Below are 16052 nucleotides of genomic sequence, written 5' to 3'. Positions count from 1 at the left end.
GCTCTCTTCTCACCCTGCCTTCCTCCTGCACAGTGAAGGAGGAAGCAATTATACCTGTTTGGACCTTAATTTTTATCCTGGGTGAGTATGAGAATTCAGGCATACATTAAGCATGCCAAATAGCCTATGTTTTCTGTGGACAGAAGACTTTGAAATTTACAACTCAGAAAAGGTGTTTTGTGTGGTGAGTAAAAATGTTTTAAAGGAGTGCAGCTAATGTCATAGGGTTTTTATTTTCAAAGTATCTCTGCAATTTATTTGGATTTCTGTTCTCTTGTCCTGTTTTCTACAGCAGCGGGGGGGCTGTGTCTGCACATCTAAGATATTATTATGGTGTTTTGCCATCATTTAAGAACCGTATGAAAATGGTAACATCTGGCTTTTAGGCACAGAAGTCAAAAGCGAAGTCATCAAGTGTAAGACTGACATCTTTTATCAATGAATGTGACCACTGTACAACAGTGAGCTATGGAAATGGTATAATAGTTTCACACAGCCAAAGGAAAAATCAAAAGGGCTTACGAAAATACTTGTACTCTATTGCATGTATTATTCTTTAAGTGATACCATTACATTGAATGTAAACATAAAAATGGAAGGGATTATTTAACATTAATAAACTAGAACAGTTGATTAGTAACTTACTTTTGGTAGGAAATACAATGCTTTCTTCCCAACCTCAAGAATTAGATGCAGTCTTTTCAATAAGCATTTATTTTGCACAGTCCCCAAGTAGGCAGTGCAATCTACACTCTGCAGTTTCTTACAGACAAGTGGATTGGCACTGGATGTTTCAAAGTAGATGCATGTTGGTACTCAAGGTCATTTGAACCCTTTCTATTGAATCTTCAGAAATTTCTAAAAAGAACTGCAATTTCCCATAGGCTTTACATGTTACATGAGTGAGCAAATACATCTGCCTTCTCTAAGTGACTTCTGAAAAACACATGGGGAGTTTCACCCATCAGTTGTGCTATTTTTCAAAGCTTGCAGCAAAAATCAATACCCTTTTTCACCTTTGAAGGCCAGATTTTTATCAATTTATGAATAATGATTCAAGGTAATTGTTTTGTTAAGAAGGGTGACTTGAAGAGGCATAGCTCTGTTTCCTTCATGTTAGTCTCAGTTTGGGTTTTTTTTCTTAATAAAAAAATAAAAGCTATCAAATACCCCCAAATGTTCACAAAAGATTGTCTGAGCACTTTTTCAAATTTACAGAAGTGGTTATAATTATTCTATCAATAATCCCTGGAAGTGTAACTTCTGTATTTGACATAATCATTGTATATGTGATTTTAACTGCTGGGTTAATAACCAGTGTTTTGCTGTTCGTGTACCTTTTATTGTGTTGAATGATAAAGTATACCTACAGTCATAAAATAAATTCACTTTTCTCAAAACCAGTTATTGATTCTCTTGTCCTGTAGGCAATAAAGACTGCTGAGGGGTAGTACAAAGGGAAGAGAAGTAATTATGGAGATAAGAACTGTTCAGAGAAGTAACATTAGTAAGTCACAAAGGCTGTTGCTCCATATCCAGATAGCTGATTTCCAGTAGTTCTTTCTGTAAGGTAAACCACTCTATTTAGAATAACTCTTGCTGATAAATTGTCTTACATATTCTTAATTCAGCAAATAGTGTTTGTTCTTTTCTAGTGACTGTCTTTCTGACCAGTTTTAATGATCCTGAAATTAAAAAAACCCCAGGAACTGTTTACACTTGTATTCAGCTATGGGGCACTAGATTACCCTGCATAGGTCCTCAAAGTCAGGTCAGAGTTTTCATTTGCACATAACACATAGTATTCAGGCTGAGTCCATCCAGATACCAGGATGTGGCTTTATTCACGGACCGGTTTTGGTATCAAGAACTCTAAATGTCAAAGCTTCTTAGATAAATGTAAGAATGCTTGCAGTTGTTCCTGTCCAAGAAGGTCGGCTAGATCTACAATGTTAGGTCCTTTCGGTACATAAAAGAGCTTGTGTTTTTGTTCTTTGTGTTTGTGCTAGTGGAGTTGTAATGGTATGAAGATAAAGCTGGAATATTTCATTTGATGAATTGTTGGACTATGAGCACGCAGAATCAAACCATCACATCTGAATCTGGTTTCTTCTGGCCCATACTTGGAAAGGTTTGTACTGTAACAATCCAGAGGTAAATGTTTGCCTTATGCTCATTAGGCATCCCTTACACCTTGTTTTTCACTTTAGTCTCTTATGTCCTTGTAGTAGTTCAGTCATGTCACCCAAATCCAGAATAACTCACAACAATTGGTGCTAAAATTTAATTTACACCACTATTAAGGCCATTGGTCAAGAATCTGGGCATAGCAAGAGACAGTTACTGCTGTCTTCAAACTATTCAATGATCATGGTCATAAGCATCAGAAATGACTAGTGGGTAGATAAAATATCTTCTGCTTCTCTGCCCTAGATTTTTTGAGTTGTTTTGAGGAATGCAAGTTTCTACTCCGGTTTAACAAAAACCTTTCAGAAAGCTTGTTTAAAATAAATACTTTTTATTAACAGAATATAAGCCAACTGAATGCAGTTCTGCCATGTTTGCTCACTGATTGCCTTTTGCAGTCCTGAAAACAGTGGTGTTCTTAAATATGGTGCTTCCTAGTCTTATAAAGGTTGCCCATTTGCTAAGTTCAAGTACTTATTTAGAGAAGATGTAGTTTTTGTAAAAGATTGAATCATTGGTGTCAGTCATGTAAAATGATCACATCCTTGAACTAAAACTTTTAACAATTAAATGAAATATGAAGAATATTTGGATGATTTTATTAACAAATATGTTTTATTTAACATGTTATGGTATAAGATTAAACTCAAAATTAATAAACTAAAATATATGCTTTTGCAGATATAATAAGATCAAAAAAATAGTATTTTAAAAGTACCAAAAGCCCCTCAAAAAGTTGTTATATTCTCTGTCCTTTCATTATTATTCTTTCAACCATGGTGTTTATTCACTGTATTTCATCTGTAATGCTTCTGCTTTCACCTCTGGCTCGCTTAAGAATCTATTCTTAATTCCTGTAAAACATGCAAAAAATATGACTTCCAAGAAGAACTGCCGCATAGCCATAGAGCTAAAAAACTCACTGCAAAAATACTGATAAATAAGGTATCAGTTAGTATCAGTCACTTTAAGGCTAGATCCTTGGCTGGTGGAAATGGGCAGACACTGATTGCAGCAGAACTCAGATGTACCAGTCAACTGTCAGCTTCCAAGTTCCAAGTCATGGCAAGTTGCTTTGTCTCTCCATAAACCAGAGTACTGTATATCCATAATGTTTCTTTATAATTCTTACACATCTCTAGAACAGTTACATTTTCAAAAGCAGTATGTTGATTTTGAGTCCACCCCAATACATACATTTGAAAATAGGTTTCTCTGAACTGTTAAAGGAAACCTTGGGTCTAATTCCTGCATTACATAAAAAAAAAAATCACAAAAGTGCATATACATATGTATGTATACATGCAGAAGGAAGCCACATAGTCACCTGCAGTATGGCCAGCTGCAGCTATATGCCATTTACTGCTATAGACATGGGCCTGTGTCAGAGAGTACATATACATGAATGTAAACTTTATCCCTTGGTTCAAAAGACCCTACTAAGGGAAGTCTTCCTGTTAGGGAAAGGACTACTAAATCCAGGGACTGTCTGGAAGTGGAGTTTTATTTCAGGCATCTCTATGTGGACCTGCTCCATTGAAGTTGCAGCATCAAAGCTTTATTACAAACAGAACAGACTATTTTACACCAAACTGTAACTAAGATAGTATATCAACTTTATGGACTTTTGTAGAGCAGATATTAAATGATTTTTCCATTTCCCACCAAGTAGATCTGGTAGAAACACCATACTTTCCATTAGCTTCTATAATTTTGAAGTGGTCAAGCTTAAAATGGCAACTGAACACACTAGAAGGAATCAGCACTGAGAGTAAAATATTCACTCCCAGCTCCTAGAAGTAGCTCTCAATGACATTTCTTCAGCAGATGAAGAGTAATATTTTTAACTGCAAGCATGGTCTCTGTGCAGGTTGGTTTGATCAGCGTCTCAGGAAGTAAGAATCCAAAATGGCCAGTGTCACGCAGCTCAAATGCAAATGCATAGGGGATTCCGTTTTTGTAGGCCCAGTCCATAGAGCTACCTGAACTCACATCTGAGAGAGAGAATCAAAAGAAGATTAAAAAAACCCAGGTTAAATGCAGGTCATGTTGAAAGCACCAGGGGATTCATGTGGTGTTTTGTCTCCAGGACTCAGTGAGTATACTTGCAGCTCCAGATTTTTGCTTGCCCGGATCCTAAACACCCTTCAGAGAAGGGCATGGGTACCCAGCACCAGTGAAAGGTGCTCAGCACAATATGGATTAGACCCTTGATTTTCACAGGAAAAAAAATAATGACTTTTTTTTTTGTGTAAAGCAAAACTTTAATAAAAGAGAACATATAGAATAAAGCCTCAATTTGTTCTTGTTCCCAGGCAAATAAAACTTTGCTTCCACAAAGATCTTCCAGCTGGATGGGAGCTCTGCAAACTCCTAGGTTTAACTTGGGGACTTTAGGCAATTCCTTTGCAGGGAGAAAGGAGAAAGCTGATAATCTACATTCTCCTTTTCAAAGTGCTTTTAAAATTATTTTCCCTTATTTTCTGCCTTCTCACCATTTCCTTACAGCATAAGAGCATTTGCATAGGTGGTGTCTAATATTAACAAACCTTCCCAAGGAAGTGTGCTTCTTATGCTTTCCTTATCTCCATATGTTGATTACCCAAGACACTTATATTTATATAAAGATCCATCTCTCATGTGGCCTGCTGTCTTCTGTGCAATTCTGGCATTAATTCACACTGCTCTTCCTTTGACATAGTGACTGACTGCACCGTAATGAGCACAAGATGCCAACTGTGCTGTGAGATGGAGGCCCACAATAAAGTGGAACTCACATCTGAGGCACAAAACACAGCAACAGCAGAAGAGATGCTGGTTTTACATGTTCTGAACATGTTATTCGCTGGCTTTCACCTTCCAAATGCATTGCTTTTAGATCTCTTTTATTGCATCAATTTCATCTTACTGCAATCAACTGACTGAACCAGTTACAAAACTTCATCTTCCGCCTTCCTCATCATCTACAGCTGGAACAAAGTTCACTTTAAACAATGTTTGCTGTCTTTGTTATTATAAAGGTAATTTCCTTCTTACCATAGGTAGGTAAAAGTCACAAATCTGTGCTAGAGGAAAACTTACACAAAGTGCTAGATGCAGGACCATATCTGTATCTTATACCATAGGCTGATTGAAGAGCATTAACAGCATTATAGGCTGCTGATTCCTGTGGGAGGGAGAAAAACAAATGTATAAATTAGACTTTGAATTAAATACTGTAATAGGATTGGAACCTGATCATTAACTTCCAGCTCAATGCTGTGTTTCATGGTAGCTAATGTAAAATTATTTTAAAGGAAAAATGCATTATTTATTTTTATTGACAGCAATTCCCTAATTCCCTGAAAAACTTGGTTCAGTATTTTCATGGCATAAAGAAGCTTACTGCACTGTGAATTGTCAGTCATTAAGTATTTGTAATATATACAAATATTACATTATATATATATGTATATATGCCAAATCAGTGACACAACAGATTTAGGAAACATGTGAGATCATGAGATGAAACAATATCTCTTTTATGCAGTTTAAAAGCCATGCATGCATTTTCTGCCAGTATGTGTGGGTGCATTTCCAAATTCACTAAATCTCATCTCTGCTGGGCTTGTGGAGAAGAAATGATCTCTTGGTGATACTTCACAGTGGTTCAGTGAGCAAGAGCAGGAAAAAGGAAGGAGGCAAATTTCACTCCTGAATCTGTGATGGACAGGTGAATGTTCACTGCTGGTCTGACTTTCTCTGGGGAAAGATGATGTAAGCTTGGAGAAGTCTTTCCACTATTGCAGATACGTGTGATTTCAGTACTGTATGGGGAAAATTGACATCTACAGTTCAACATCCATATGCATGCAGTCTGTTTAGGAACTCATGGTATCCTGTGAAATGGGATGAGAAAGGCCTGGCCCATGGCAAATTCTGAGGGTCACATGTGGATAGTGCATCCAAACACAGATAAAGGAGGCATGTACTCAAAAGAAAAAGGAATATTATGATCCCAAAGAAAAGGACTGTGGAGAGTGAAGGAGCATCTAGAAAAACACAGAGCCATCTCCCTATAAAGAGCAAGAAATGCATATCTTAGGAGCTGGAAACTTACAGAATTTGAGCCACTGGGTAAAGCTGCAATCGTTGCTTTAGATGTTTCAGTTCTGTGAACTGAAGAGCTGTAGGTTTCATTTTTTGCAAGTCTTCATGAGCTTGGTCCTTACCTTGTTATCATGAGACACTAGATGAATGCACTGGGGAAGGATTACTCTATACTTGCCTTCCCATTTATACATTTTTACTCATCTTCCACTTGTTTGCCACTGCCAGGAATCAAGATCCTGGTTTAATCCTCAGTCTGACCCCATTCCTGCTGTGGGTCTTTGCCCGACTAGAGAAGCCAGAGAAAACTGCTTTAAAATGTCATTCCAGGGGAAAAAATCCTATTATTTTCACTTACAGAAAGTAGGGCTTTGTAGAATTTATTTTACACTGAGAACTGCTCTTAGCAAATGGAAGAGCGCTTTTTAACACCATTATAGAAATCCATTCGGCACAACTAGATTTTTTGTTACTCAGCACAAGGATGACAGTGCTGGAGACTGACATTTTCAGCTTCTTTTCCTCTTGCTATCTCCATGAGGCAGTGCATGGAGGTGGGGACCACTGAAGTCAGTGCTGCTGAGAACTTCTGCTGGGTTGGGATGTGGTCACCAGATGGTGTGAGGGGCAACCTCTGAATTACCTAACACCAAAGATGAGGAGGTTGGAAGGAGGCCTGAGAACAGGGGAAGTGCTGTCACTTGGGACTGTTTTTCCTGTAACAGATGCCTCAACTTCTGTGAGTCATGACACATGAAACCCACGATGGGGTCAGAGGTGTTGTGTGGCAGGGTGGTCACTGCTGTGACCAAGGGAGCAGGAGACAGGGCTCAGCTGACGGAGCTGAGATGGGTGGAGGGCAATGTCCTGGTAGCCACAAAGAAGACTCCTTGTGCATGAGTTTTGTATTGTACAGCAGTGAGACAACAGAAGCAAGCTCTATTGAAATCTTACGGATGAAATAGTTTGATAATGCCCATTTAAAACCAGAACAACAGTTCTGTGCAGAGGCAGCAAGCATCTGGTGGTCAGACTGGGAGTGTCCAAAGTCCATGTCCACCATGCAGGAAAATGTCCCTGGGCACTGTGAACTTGATGCTCTTAGCTTTGATGTGTAGTTCTTGCTTCCGTTGTTGGAATTACGTGCTCAAAGAAAGGGGCAGTTCTCAACTGCATTATACTGTGCAGGCTGGACCCTGAATAAGTCCAGGCAATCAGTCTTTGAACACCTTTAAGGAGAAAGCTTCACATAAAATTACCAGATTTTTACAAAGACATACACAAACTCAGTCATGCCATGTAAGTTCACTGTGAACACTAAGGCAAATGAGTGTACAGGCAGGAAAGGGATAAAAGGTAGGTGAAATTTAAAACTCTTGAGATGGATGAGGGTTTCTGCAGTTTAGTGGGGTTTTTTTCAATTTAAAAGTGCACTTTCATTTTGATTATCTTGAAAGAACAGATTTCAGGAGAGTGTTAATAAGAGAGTTGTGCCTAAATTAGAACAGAATATGCATGTTGCGATCAGTACACAGCTCTCCAGTTTCAAAGCAGCTCTGAATAATTGAACGCTTTAATCGAAATGGTAACTGACAGCTCACTAGAAAGATATGACCCAGACAGAGACATCCTTTCGTCTGCTCAGGATTAACTGTGGCCCCCTGTTAGCACCAAATGTTATTTGTCTGCTATGCAAGTGGAGTCCTACAGTTGTCCACTGTACACAGTCTGTGTAGACCAGCAAAGCTTGCTCCATCAGCAGGAGGAAACAGAGATCTGCTGTTTTCCAGCTCACTGTAATTTCTAAGAGAAATGGAGAATCTGAAACCTCAGCCTAAGTCACCATTTTGGACACTTCAAATATTAAGCACTATTCATTTAGGAGCCACCAGGTGATGGAGCCTTTGGCTGTAGGCAAATGTTAAAGCGCACAAATAAACAACCACCAATATTCCATTCATTTTCAAAATGATCCCCATAATGAGCTTTCTAAATAACAGGAAATCACTTCAGCTTTTTATTCCAACCTCCCTGTTCTTTTTGACCCACTGCAATAAATAGTAGTATAGAGTCCAAATATTGGCAAAATATTAGAATTGGGATTTGGCTTTTATTTGTCTAGGGCTGTTGTCTAAAACAGGGCCTTTCTTTGTCCCTTTAGGTCCATGCTCCACTCTGATGAGAAGCCTGATCCAAGGTCTCCCAAACCTAGGAAACACCTACTACACATCAAAAACTTGATTCCTTGGGTCTAAAAGCTGTGCATGGAAAGATAGAGTGTTTGTGCTGAGGGCCAGCTACTCCCTTTTGCAGGATGGAAATAACCCTTGAGCAACAAGAACAACATGTACTGAAGATTTGCTGGCATGTGTGAAAACTCTCAGTTAGAGACTCCTTTTCCTTACAATGACAGTGTCTGCTGTTGCCTTACATTATTCTGGATATTTTCATCATCTACTTGCAGGGAAGATGCTGATTCTTCCTAATATCATGTCTTTACCTTCTGCTGTGTTGTCCATTCTTAAAATAATATTCTTGCACCTCCTGGTGCAAAGAACGAGATCCTGTGGTTTTAAATTCCCGGTCTATGTTCACTGGTAAGTGATAGTTACCAATTAACTTGGGGACCTCCTTTTTCTCTGCCATTCCCCAAAAGAGGGTTAAGAAAGAATAAAAAGAAGATTCATGGATTTGTTCACAGTCAGTGCAGGGCTGGTTAGTCAGTCCCCACAAGCCTTGTATTTTTAGCTCCTTTGGCTGCTTAGTTAACTTCTAATTTGTTGTGTCGCAGGAATGACATCACACAGGAGCATTTTTAGTAGCTGTTGAAATCAAGTGTCTTAACAGAAATAAACCAACAAAGAGGTTTAGTTTGTGATGTACCTCCTGCTTAACCTCCTGGGAGGGCAGCTGAGTGAAACTTCAGTGAAGCTCCAGGGACTGACATCATTCATCCTGTACAGGATAAATCTAAGGTGCAGCTAAGCTCCCTTGGAGTAAACTAGCTTAAACTAGCCAGTTAAAAAAGCCACTGCAACTTTCAATGCCTAAATGGGAGATACATGAACAATGTCAATTTACTGGGATCTGAGAGAAAGAGGCTCACAACTGGTCAGTGCAATGTATGTCTGCGAGGAGGAGCAAACAGAAAGTAAAGCTTAGCCATGTTTCTTTAGGAGAATAAACCACAGGGACAGTTTTATGCACAGGAGACTGGCTAAAAGCAGATGTCAGCAGAGGGAATAGTTCTGCATTTGGATGAGCATGGAATAGATGAAATGTACAATCAATAGGCTTGCATAACACCCTTGTATTCTCATTAATTTATTTTTCTAATAGACAAAATCCCCTGATGTTAAGTAACTGGTTGTCTTAATGGGTTAAAAAATACTGTGTCTGATCAGGATCACACATAAAGCAATCCAAGCTTTGCTTTTGGTGAAATCTATGAGATTTCTAATTGATAAACATAAACCATTTTGATTTTATTTTGGTCATAACATTGAAGATGATCTTTGTGTTCACAGTGCTTAAGTTCTGAGTATGGAGTGACAGAAATTTCAGCTAGATGCCCAAGGACTTAATGACATAATTCCCATTACAGTTAATTAAATAATAACTATATAACTATAATTAAAACCCAGGGATTTATCCTATAAAGTAATTCAAAGGGACTGATGGGTGGAAGGCACTATACCATTCTAATCAAATTGCCGCTGATTCACTATGAGTGAAGGTTATATAACCAGAAATGCGATTGCAAGCAGATGCAGAATAAATACAGCTCAATATTAAATATGTGCAAAGTATTGAAGAAACAAGTCTCCTCTCTGAGCAAAAGACTATTATATACGGAAGCGTACTCTCCCAAGTCTTAACGTACTTACCACACAGCTGAAGTTTGGAATAGTTGCGTATTTGTAAGAGTAAGGGTACAGCAGCATCTGTGCATAAGCGTGGAAGGACAAATAGGCTTTTATTTGTTTCCGATGTTTGCGGAGAAAATGAGCAACGGCCTTTACTTCAGGCTCAGACTCAGGAAAGGGACCACAGTAGGTGTCATCGCATGGGTGAAAGGAAGCACCTTCATCTAGAGATTGAAAGAGAAAGTTGATGGTGAATGGTTACAGAGAATTTCCCAAGGGTCAGCTTCTGGCTCAGCCTGTGTGGGCCCCTGTGTACAAGTGTGAAAAGTAATAAACAGATTCCTTTCTTGTGACTGATAGGCATGAACCAGTGGGACCTCAGTACAGCAAATCTGCTTGTTCATCTAGTATACATACCAAGTTGCCAATTGGCCAGCTACATGCAGTTCTTCCCAGAGGACATATTTTTAACCCAACAGAAAAAAAGAGAGCCTGACTTCATTGCGTTTTCTTCTCTGGCTTTCCATATAAGTGGCATATTTTATGGTAGCATTCCAGCATTAAAACTATTGAAGGGTCTCAGTGGGTCTATTTGAAACCAGAGAGGTATACCTCTTTCACTAGTCACTGCCAAGACAAATCTAGTCTTTACGAGCATTTTAATGTACTAGCTATTACAGTGGTGGTTACAATGGTAGGTAGATAACCACAAAAGGCATAAACTTGGAGACCGGTTTAAAACGTGGTAATAGTTCCTGACTGCTGCCTAGTTTTACTTTTGCAAATCTCATGGGAAAAAAATGACAAGGCAATGGACTGATTGTTCAGTTAGCTAAAATAGGAATAATTCCAGTTTGTACAGGGCTTAATTTTCCTTCAAGTTTGGGGCTGGGGTTCAGTTCAACCTGCTCACATGGCAGTAAGCTACAGAAGTGTAGCCTGCCTGTAACATCCCATGAGGTACTGAAAGATGAAACTCAGAATAGGAGATGTGGCAGTGGCTGCTTTATCGTTCAGCAATTCTGGATGTAAGCCATCACCTCATTTACAGCTTAGGGCCTGAGCCTAAAAGAACAATATTTATGCAAATCTACTCCACTCTTTTATCCACTGTGACTTTAAAATGCCACATGTTTTACACTGACCCACAGAATAATAGTAATTTGTTTGTGACATTCCCTGGTGTCACCAGGGACTTACAAAAGCAGTGTTTTATTAGCTTTCCTTTGTATAGTAAGTACTGCCATCTTCAAATAAAAAAAAGCAGTGTGTGAGAAGGCATAATAATATGAACTAAAACAGGTTTATGCAATCAATGTAATGCCAAAAAATTCAAAACTGGAAGAATTTAATGCTGCAGCTTCATTTGTTATAAGAAAATTGAGGCTAAAATTCAGTGGCCACAGGTGGGGATTTCAAAAGGTATTAGTGCTTAGATTGCAGTGGATATGGAAGTGTTATATAGAGGGCAGATGGTCTTTTCCCTACAGAACAGATGGCCACCAAGGCATCCAGATCCCAAGAGCACTCTGCCTTGATGTCTTGTCAGATATTATGGCTAAAGAAGAGCTATTTAACAGACCCTCTGGAGCCTTTGCATTTTTTAATGGATACTTCATCTCCTGTAACAGTGTTGTACACTGATTCATGAAAATGGACATCATTGTTAATAAACAGCAGAATCCTACAAGCTAATGGTAAAGTGACCTAATGGTAAAATACGACTCAGTTTAGTGACTTTCAATGAAGAAAAAAACTCTCTGAACTGTCCAGCCTACTACTGTGAGCCATTTGCAATCCTAGCTGCAGTTGATGCATTTCCTTAAGTGAAAATGGCTGGTAGTAAAAAGAGAGGTCTTCCATGGTGGCCTTGGATAATGTAAGGATATCCTCAATTTGCATACTCAAGCTCTTTTAAAGTAACACAAGAAGGGAAAAAAAACAATACAATAATACTAAATTGTGTGAAATTTCTGAGTTACGGCCATGAGAAGAAAATAGAATGGCATAAAATGCTACCATGCTGATTTATTTTTGTACCTGACAGCGTATCAGGGGAAGACAAGTATCCTCCAACATCCAACATGAGATCAGATGTACAAAGGAAGTGTGTGCAGAGGCTGATAAAACCAATGCTTTGGTAGAGAAGAAAGACAGAGAAGGTAGATGAGTGGGAGCATGATTCTCAAACTTCCTTGCAGGCCCTTCTTGTGCCGATAGGGGAAACTGTCATCAGTGAGCAGTGGGGTACACTGGAAATTGGGATGAACTGGAGATTTTAACTCCCACTGCTGCTTTCCTGGGGGCTTTGGATGCAACCCCTTTAACTCGATTTGCCCCATGACATGATTTAGTTCTAAGTACCTCATTATTGGCTGTAAGGTTGCTATTTATTTCATGAACATTAAACCATTGTGCTAGTTATTGCACATATATATGTATATATATATTGCAAAGAGCATTTCTACACAGAAATCTCTCTGTCAGTATTCACCAGGGTCTGTGTACAATTTCTGTGCACTATTTTGGGTGCAAGAGAGTGCAAGGTGAAATCTACCACAGTCAGTGATATGACCTTTTCTTAGTCCCTAGAAAGTACAGAGCAACATCATAAAGCTTTCATCAAAGTCCTACACTAGAAGGGAAGAGGAAAGCAGAAAGGATGCTGTGTCTTTACCAACTGCTGCACTGCTGCTGGCATTCAGCGGCTTTGCTGGGGCTGGATTCTTCCAAAACACACCAGCTTGAAAGCCCCACAGTGAAGTTCAAGCCTGTCTGCAAACTGCAAGTGTGACTTAACTGAGTGAAAAGGTTTTTATAAGCATGTTCAGTATTGAATGTTAAACACACCATGATTATACAAGCCTCAAAGTGTGATATGATCCAGATTCTTCTCTGCCTTATTTAGTGTCAGACTAATGAGAACATGGGGTGCTGGGTGAGGATCTTCTAAGCACCAGTCAGCCCAGTTAATGAAAGAGCTCTTTATTCTCTGGCAAACTAGAGAATCAGACAGAGTTTGGAGTCTGGTGAGGGAAGCAGAGCATGTGCTTGGTGGGATGATGAGCAACCTTGGAGGAATTTTTTAAACCTGGGATGGGGATTTGTCTTTCATGATCCATGCAGGGGAGAAATGCAGCAAGTGGTGGATTGCAACACACAACATGTGTGTGTATGGTTACACTTTCACTAAGCCTAGAAAAAATGTTTTTTTGCATTACTGAAAACGAAGCAAACATCAGGACTGAGTAAAAAGTGTGCTTTAGTACAGTGGCTAGTGAGCAGAAAGAACAGGGAGCAGAGTCATTTGAACCCAAGAAAGATTAATTAGGACTAGAAGGTGCACTGTGACAGTATTATTGTTGCACTGATAAGGTACCTGCAAAATGGCTCTGAAGACTTTGTCAGAGAACTGTTCATTCCAGCTATGCTGGTGACTGTCTCCTGAACAGTAAATGTGTGTCCCCCAAATACCTGCAGCAGTGACTTTACACACGTAAGTAAAAGATGGTAACGACGATGCAGACTTTGGTTCATTTTTACATTATTTTTGCAGCATAAAATTGCCTTAAAGATCATGTTAGCATCCCTGGGACTGTCTTTTGTAGTGGAGGGGTTCTCAGCTAACATAGGCTTTCTGTAATTGCTCCTGTGTCAGTCCCGTCCTAACTGCAAGTAGAGCTGAAAAAACCTGGAAGCGTATTTCACAGGTCCATACTATATTGAATGTATGCTTTTGTTCACTCTCACCTCATTTGTAATCTCTCCTGGCAGACTATTCACACTCACTTCTATCGTTACAATCCTACTTAAAGAATCCAGTTGATGCAAGCCAGACTGTACAGTGCTTACTCCTACTGCAAGTAATCAGAGTATTGCGGAAATATCTAGAGACTTCCAGTGAAAGAGGGATGGGCTGAAGGGAGTGCTAGCTCTATGCAAACATTATTTCTGTCTTTACAAGTTTATAATATAAATAAGGAAGGTGGATGAATGCTGGAGCAGGAAACAGCTGCACAGAGAGTTGAAGGAAGTTGATCAAGGTGGGAGAGCAGGTCTGCAGAAGAACCAGGTATGTATATCAACACAGCTCACAAGAAAGTGCTATTACTCTCTGCTGCACCAGAAATTGTATGTCTGCTTACTCCTGTGTAAGTTGCTCTGTCTTGCTGTAAGATTTAATAAAAACCCCTTTCTTCTTCAGTGGACCCATTCTAAATCTTCTGCTGGTATCTCATTACTCCTGAATTCTCTATTCACAATTGAGGTCAATTTTTATGAAAGTATTCATAGAAGTGCTGGGAGATTTAAATTGGATCCTCATGTGTTTAGAAGCACCTTTTTTCTTTATGAAATCACTAATGGCCTTAAAATATTCTCAGACGTTTCTCTGTGAGGCCAACAAAGCAAGTCTGACATTTCCAAAGCTAAACCCATTTCAGAGACATTACTAAGTAAAATAAAATGAACTTTGAAATGCTTCCTGAAACTGTAAGTCAGGTAAACCCTGGAATGTGGTGGGCCAGGCTCAATACTGTGCTTCAAGTTATTAAGTTATTAACTGATTGCAGGAATACAGAATAGCTGTATGTGTGGTTTTATACATTTGCCATTCTCCACCACAAAAACATTTTATCTGTGATGAGAGGTGTTTTTACAAAGTTCAGGACATTTATTTTTTCAGAAGCTAGGAGGAAGATTCGAGTCCTGGCTTGTGGTTTTATGGGAAACTACCTCCGAATTTAACCACGGAAAACAGAACACTTCACAATGGATGTGACCTAACCTACTTTGTTGGGTAATTAAATACAAGGTAATCTGAACTGGTGGACCAAAGTGTCTCCAGACTTACCACACCATTTCACTTTCCAGTTGCGATTAGCATCAACACCATGACACCGAAACCTTGTATTCTTTGATCTTGTTTTTCTCCAAAATCGATCCTAGCAGAAGGTATAAAATATTTAAATAGCAATATTACTATATTTTGGTAAAAGTCTATTTGTATACATAACAAACCAACCACCCTAAACGTATTCAGTACTGTATTTTAACTGGGGTAATTTACTTCCACTTTGCATGCCACAAGGTGATAGACCAGATTCTACAGAAAGACCCCTTTGAATGATGCACCAACCATTCCATCTTTCCAGAACACCTTTTTTTGGTAATACTACTGATACTACTCACATATGTCCAGCTAAAATGATATCCATCCACATTAAATACAGGCATGACATAGAAGTACAGCTGAGTTAGCATCTTTCTCATGGCAGGATCAGTCTGGTATGTCTGAAGAGCCTAAAGCAGAAAAGCCAAAGAAAGCAGTTTCTAAAATAAAAATCATTTCCTGATTAAATGTTGTGACCGGCTAAGACAGTCATGTGGCCTTTGGCAGTACAGAGACCTGAACTCTGTATAGCACCACTGACACCCTTAGAGCTGTACTTAAAGGCTGATACTTCCTGCAAATGTGATTAAAGGCAGAATGTGAACATGTGAAAAAGGTGTTTAAAAGACCCTATTCTCTATGCTTCTCTGTTTCTTTCAATAGCCAAGAAAATACAAGTCACATTACGGAGAAGCAAAGTGTTTCCTGACATAGGAGTCGAAAGTCAATGGACAGATTTTTGGTTGAGGAAATGAGGTTAGCTCCTCCTGTAAGACAATGGAGTGCTGTTGTTTCCATCAAGTGGTGATTTGGTGAAGTCAGATCAAGTCTTAAAGTGTTTAAGGCTCACATCACATAAGCTTTGGTTGTATTCAAAGTAATTTACTGTATGCATAATCATCAATACAGGCAGCTTATTCCTTTATAGTTTAGAATACCCTCTACTTTTGGAGAATCTCAAGTATAGAGATTAAGAGAGGAAGTCTAAGTAGGAAAAGTGTTTTCTTTTCCATTCTGTA

General features: G+C 39.0%; 1 protein-coding gene across 1 annotated transcript in view; it reads right to left on the bottom strand.

Annotated features, from left to right (window-relative positions):
* Positions 1 to 3993: 3993 nt before the first annotated feature.
* The window catches only part of CPA6 (carboxypeptidase A6), an 89718-nt gene continuing 77659 nt past the window's right edge, over positions 3994 to 16052 (bottom strand). Inside the window, exons 8-12 of the mRNA XM_034062811.1 lie at positions 15333 to 15443; positions 14995 to 15085; positions 10164 to 10366; positions 5269 to 5353; positions 3994 to 4181 (exon numbers count right to left, since the gene is read on the bottom strand). Coding sequence (XP_033918702.1) covers positions 3994 to 4181; positions 5269 to 5353; positions 10164 to 10366; positions 14995 to 15085; positions 15333 to 15443 — 678 coding nt within the window. The remainder of the gene's footprint in view (positions 4182 to 5268; positions 5354 to 10163; positions 10367 to 14994; positions 15086 to 15332; positions 15444 to 16052) is intronic.

The sequence above is a fragment of the Melopsittacus undulatus genome, chromosome 1 (assembly GCF_012275295.1).
Source record: "Melopsittacus undulatus isolate bMelUnd1 chromosome 1, bMelUnd1.mat.Z, whole genome shotgun sequence".
In the NCBI taxonomy this organism is placed as follows: domain Eukaryota; kingdom Metazoa; phylum Chordata; class Aves; order Psittaciformes; family Psittaculidae; genus Melopsittacus; species Melopsittacus undulatus.
Note: the sequence above shows the minus strand (reverse complement) of the source record. Positions and strands in the feature narration are given on the sequence as shown.